Raw genomic sequence first — 6000 nt, forward strand, 5'->3', positions numbered from 1 at the left:
CTTTAAGGTTTTTCTGCGGGAGACAGATTGATCCTTTGATAGACTTGTCTGTGTGAGACAGATTTGTTTATTGTCAAAGCCTGCGATTTTGGGTCATAGCAACTCTTAGTTGTGGGTGAGATCAGCTAAGGGAATCAAGTGCGCAGTTTCTTGCTGGGATCAGAGGCGTAGGGAGTGCAACTGTACCTTGGATCAGTGGGAGACTGATTGGGGTTCAACTACAGTCCAGTCTGAAGTTAGCTTGGAGTAGGCTAGTGTCTGTAGCGGCTTAATAAAGTGTGTACTCAATCTGGACTAGGTCCCGGGGTTTTTCTGCATTTGCGGTTTCCTCGTTAGCAAAATTCTAGTGTCTGTGTTATTTCTATTTCCGCACTATATTTGTTTATATAATTGAAATAATACAGGTTGTGCGTTAGATCAATCAATTGGAGAATCCGATCTAACGGTTGTTGATTGATATTTATCGACACTTGGATATTGGTCTTTGGTACCATCCAAGTTATTCCTTGTATTTGATTAGTACTCGCAGTTTCTGTTTGAGTAAATCAAATCAAGTGAGAGATATAAACTCGTTGATATACTTTTAATTGATTGAGTCTTGTTGATTCTCTTAAAAGTATATTCGAGTTTGTCCATACAGATTGCTAAGAGAAATATTGGGTGGTGTTGTTAGACCCCCGCTTTTTCATGTGACATTCTCAATGTTTGTTGGTGGAGTTACATGAATATCATGTGGATTCATGGATGGTTCTTGATTGAGAGTCGAGTTTCTCATGCGATTTGCCTGCCTTGACTCTTCCATTAGATCTTCCATAGTCCCTTCTTCATTCATATTAGTGGATGTACTTCTCTCATCTTCGTTTACCTCATACACATCACTTTCCTCCTGCATGTATGCTTCATACTCCTCCTCAGTTAAACTGTCGAGATGCAACAAGTACTGGTATTTCATGCAGTTATGCTCTTGGTGATCGATGACAAAACATTTGTCACAAATTTTCTTGGGCTGTAAGTCCCAGTGATAACGGATCCAAACATCCTTCTCGCCCAAAGTCTTCCAACAGCCTCCTCTGTATGGAGTTTTCTTGAGATCCATTTCAATTCTGGATTTTACAGTGTTTCCATACCATGGCATGCCGTTTTCAGGCTTTGTTGAGATCTTCTTACCCATAAATCCAATAGCTTTGTCAATGACAGTAACATTCATGTGTTCAAGTTTTAGGTACTTGAACTGAACATTGAATTCTTGATGAGTAAAAACATAACCTTAGCCAAGGTGCCAGCGACAAACTTTTGAATGGCGAATAAAGCTTCACCTACTAGCCATGGACTATTTCTAATAACTTAATCTCTCTCTTCATCATTGTTCAATCTAACCAGCATAAGATTGTGACCCATAACTCTGATTTGCTTATTCCTATAACCCCTCCGCAAAGAGTTGATCTCTTCTCGAATGGTTTTCATATCTATCTTGTCCTTGTGCATGAGTTTTCCTAGTATAGCGAAATACCATTCCTCCACTGCTGCAGTAGTGGTTTGCGGAGATCCAACAACTCTTCTTCTCTCAGTTGGGATTTGAATGGTTGCGTTTATGAGTTGCCTTGACAACTCATTGATTTTGTTTGCACGAGGATTTGAGCTTTCAGCCATTTTGGGTTGAGAATAATCTTTTGGTATATGATTTTGATGTTGCACAAAGTTTTTGTGTTGCTTTTGGTACTGCTGTTTGAGGTATGAATATTTATAGGAGTACAAAAGATATTTCGAGGTAATTGACAATCTCGAAAATTCAATTCAAAATCTTTGACGAATGGTTGAGAGTAGGTTGAATAATATTTTGTTTGTTTGAGTTTGTTATGAAAATAATCTGCATTAATGACTCAGAGAATTTCTTTATGAATGGTGTTTGATTTATGGAAATTTGGGTAGCTGTATATAGGTGGCAATAATATAGGGACCATGCATTGATTATAACAACTGATTGACTGCTGAAACTGAAAGTTTCTGTTTTTACGTAGTTTACACACCAGGATTTTAGGAGGGAGTTGAGTTGTTTGAAAATTTGCAAGCTGAGAGATTCTGAGTTGAATTCTATGATTCTCCGATTGAAATCTGTTGATTTGGGCGATGACTAAAGTAGTCATTCTATTACTGCTATGAACAATTACCATAAAATTAGTGATTAGCACCATTGCTATCCAAAGAACTATATTTTCAGAAGCAATCATCCTGAAAACTCCACCACTGGTTTCCCACAAGTAATTTGAAGACCTGCAAAGGTAAAGCAACACGAACTATTCCATAAAGGAATGTCAAAGGAAATGAGGATAAAAGGTTTCACTAGATAAGTTCACAGAAACTAGAGAAAAGAAACCTATATCATAACTAGAACAAAAAATGAAAGAAAAGTTAAGAAAGATCCAGGAAAAAAAAACAAGTTGAGAGCAAATAATTAAGCATAAAACTAGATTCCAAAGGATGATTCCACAAGATCGAATGAAAAATTAAGAACAGATTACGTATGATTCATGATTAGATTGATAGAATAAAGAGAAAGGTGTCACCGAAATTCTACTGAGCTAACTCAGATGGTCTCCCGATCCTCAGAGCATCTCCTTTGGATGTAACGCCGTCAGTAAAAACAGACAGTAAAGATGGAGGGGTAGAAAGTAGAAACAGTAAAAACAATTCTTGAAAAAGTGAATATATTCTTTCTTTTTAATTTTAACAAGGGGAGAGAGACCAGAACAGACAAAAGCCATAAGCCCATTTCACTTCATTTCTTTTTCTCCTTGGAACCTCCTCCTTTTTCTCGTAAGAGCAAAAGCTTTAGAAGAAGAAGAAGTAGGGCAACAATGGCGGAGAAAGGAGGAGGATTCGGGTTTACATCATCCACCGCTAAAAAATCTAGCTTTAAACAACCCGTCGCTAAGTCAGCAGGTTAGATCTTCTTCTTCAAACAAAAAAAACTTGATATTTTTGTTTTTTATGAAATTTTATTTCACTTTCTTAAATCATGACGAGAATTTGTTGAAAAATGAGAGACATAATTCTTCTCCGCCTTCCTCTTCTGCTTTGCAAAGTTTTCAGCTGCAAATAGAAACTAGGGTTTTTCTTTTGCAGTCTGACTGACACAATTTCTTTTTTGTCTCTTTTTGTGAAATAGTTGGAGGTTCATCAAAGAAACATAAGACAGTGCAATTTGATACTGAATCAGAATCTGAAGGTTTGTATTTTCTGAAAGATGTTTTGGTTGAATTGCATGTGTATAATCTGAGCTAGTTTTGTCCCCCCACCACCACCATTTTACTGGTTTCAGGGTTTTTAAGTTCAAATTTGTTGAAAGATTTCTTGATTTGATGATGAATATTGCAGGATCACCTGTGGCTAACCATAACAATGGTTCATTAAAATCGAACGGGAAGGGTCTCTTTGATTCTCCAGCTTCTAAAGGTACAACTTTTGCTAATGTTTTTCTTTAATTTTTCCAGTTTCTATCTTTGCAATACTATGGGGTTCTGGGCATAATGTACTTATGTGATGCTACATTTTTTTTCTAGGGGATACGGACAAAGGTGGGAAAGGAGGCAAGACAGGAAAAGGCTGGGGAAAAAGCAGTGCACCAAAATTGCCTGTTGTTGTACAGCTTGAAATTGAAAAAGGTTTGTACATTCTTATAATTTCGAATGCATTAGGCAAAGAGCCTTGGTACTGTTTTTTTTTTTTTTTCTTTTCTTTTCCCTGAATCTCTCAATGAGAATTTTATCATTCTGTGCCTTTCATTACTAGTGAAGCACTTTGCTGCCAAAGTGCTGCAGTTGCCTTGATTGCTTCTGCCATTGTCTAATTTTTTGGTTGTCTGATATATTCACAAGAAAGGCATGATTGTTCAATTTGAACTTCATAGTAACCTTTTCGTTAATCAAGTGTCGCTTCTCAAATATTGTGTTTAAATTTTTGTGCAAAATCTGCTTTAGTTTGCTACTGATGAACCAAGGGAGATACAGAGGTGTTACTTATGCTTCGTGCCTTCTCCAACCTGCTGTCCATTTTTGGTTACACATTAAAGGAATGTAGTCTTATACCAGACACCATAACATGACTCCTAGCGTAAGTTATAGGATTCGGTCATGCACTATATGAAGGCGGACATGTAACACATATTTGTTTGTGGTGATTTATTCAATCAGACCTTCCAAAGAATGCCAAATGCATGATGGACTGTGCGGCAGAAGCTGCTCTACAAGGAATCCAAGACCAGCTATCCATACTATCACGGGACCCAACTATTAAACTACCCTTGTGAGCAATGCATTCTCTTACTTCTAGCTGTTAAGCCTGTTATATTATTGTTTTTTCTTATGTGGAATGGATGAATTAATCCTACATTGTCAATGCGATGATTTTTTTAGGGCATTCAACAAAGCATTGGAGTATGCAAAGGGCAGTAGCCGATATTCAAATCCCCTGGCTGTTTGGCATGCCCTGGAGTATCCTTATATTACAGCTTATGCCGCGTTAATCTAGATAGCAATTTACTAATTTTGCAATTTTATACTGTTACGATTTCTGTATATTAGCCATCCATTTTGGATTCATTAACCAAAACTTCAGAAAGCTCAGAGTACTCAAAATTACTGAAAGCGAGGTTTGTATTTCAAATCAAGTAACATCTGGATATATTGAAGTTGTTGGTTAAAATAATTGTGTCCTGTAGCTGAATTTTTGATTCATAAAAATCTTCTTGCAGCTATGCTTGATCTCAAATGTATGTCCTGATACAGTTGACGAAGTTTATGCTCTTATTCCATCCTTGAAGGTATGTGGGTCGTCTGATGCTTACAGTTTGATAGTTAGTGACTTGATTATTTCCTCATTTTGCTTCAACCTGATCTATACTAATTAGAGAGACTTATCTGACTAATACTCAGCAAACTGTGACCAATCGTCAATGTACTCATCATAACCTCTGGAACCTGGAGATTGTAGGTGCTTCAATATTTCAATTCTCTTCTGTCACCAAAGCTACTTTGACCATATACTTTGTGTCTACGAACCACACCATCTGAAGCAATTTCTTAACTAACCTTCTTGTGGTTAAACTGTCGAGAGTGGTGGGGGGTTTTGGAAGCTTAATAGTTGATATGTATTCTTGCTGTTTACATATTCTACCATAACCATTATGAAGATACCGTCCTTCTCTTTATCAAGTTGATCCATCTCAATTGAATAAGTTACACTGTAGTCCAATTCAGTCATTTATGTCTGTTTGTTTTTCAGACGAATAGGCTCATGACCGAAGGAGCCATCAAGAATCTGCTTTATGAGTTGGATAACCTTAAATCCTAAATGTACAGACAAATGGAGGTATAAATCAACAGTACTTATTTACTTCATCCTTCAGTTTTTCCTTGTATTGTCTCACCTTTGGTGCTTCTGCTTTAGTTAATTAACTAAAATTAAACTACTTAGCATTTGATTTTCAGGACACGATAGGAGTAGATCAGACAAGCCTGGGGTTTAAGGTGGATGCAGTTCTTTACTTCACCTCTTCTTATTTTGCTACCATATGATATGACTACGTTAGGGTTACAGAATTTTCATTTTACTATGAACGGGGTTTTGTTAGTTGATGTAAAGGGTGGGTGAAGCGGAATTATTTTCCCTACTTTTGTAACCAAGTTTACTTCAATTGTGTTCCATAACAGATAGATTCTGGTGGCAAATATGTTTGGTACTTGGTTTTAATTTTTTTTTTATGGATCATCTGACTTGTAAATTTAGTCATATGATGATCCCACTCCCACCCATTTTTCCTTTCCCACCCATTTTTCCTTTCTTTACGGGCCGGATTGGGTATACCCAGATTAATTGGGGTGTACGGTATACCTAATGAGACAAACTAGGGTCATCTTGAAGTAAACACAAAACACCTTAGTCATATATTTTTAAAAATTGCTAAACTATCCTTGATTAATTGGCACTAACCAACCTATTTAG

General features: G+C 36.8%; 1 protein-coding gene across 2 annotated transcripts; it reads left to right on the forward strand.

Annotated features, from left to right (window-relative positions):
- The first annotated feature begins 2729 nt into the window (after positions 1-2729).
- LOC113353849 (DNA-directed RNA polymerase II subunit 4-like) lies at positions 2730-5764 on the forward strand. 2 transcript variants are annotated; one of them, XM_026597326.1, is made up of 10 exons: positions 2730-2940; positions 3167-3226; positions 3376-3453; positions 3561-3662; positions 4191-4302; positions 4413-4490; positions 4615-4648; positions 4751-4819; positions 5281-5367; positions 5473-5764. In XM_026597326.1, the coding sequence occupies exons 1-9, from the start codon at positions 2856-2858 to the stop codon at positions 5347-5349; spliced, it is 687 nt and encodes a 228-aa protein (XP_026453111.1). In that variant the 5' UTR covers positions 2730-2855; the 3' UTR covers positions 5350-5367; positions 5473-5764. The 2 variants fall into 2 exon arrangements, with proteins under 2 accessions (XP_026453111.1, XP_026453110.1); XM_026597325.1 differs by having other exon boundaries at positions 2731-2940; positions 5487-5764.
- Positions 5765-6000: the final 236 nt, after the last annotated feature.

This window comes from Papaver somniferum, chromosome 2, assembly GCF_003573695.1.
Source record: "Papaver somniferum cultivar HN1 chromosome 2, ASM357369v1, whole genome shotgun sequence".
Lineage (NCBI taxonomy): Eukaryota > Viridiplantae > Streptophyta > Magnoliopsida > Ranunculales > Papaveraceae > Papaver > Papaver somniferum.

Bases quoted from the DNA above. Each gene is read 5' to 3' on its own strand.
- LOC113353849 (XM_026597326.1), top strand. From the start codon at position 2,856: ATGGCGGAGAAAGGAGGAGGATTCGGGTTTACATCATCCACCGCTAAA. The intron at 3,454-3,560 runs GTACAACTTTTG...TTTTTTTTCTAG, and splicing joins TGATTCTCCAGCTTCTAAAG to GGGATACGGACAAAGGTGGG. The intron at 3,663-4,190 runs GTTTGTACATTC...TTATTCAATCAG, and splicing joins ACAGCTTGAAATTGAAAAAG to ACCTTCCAAAGAATGCCAAA.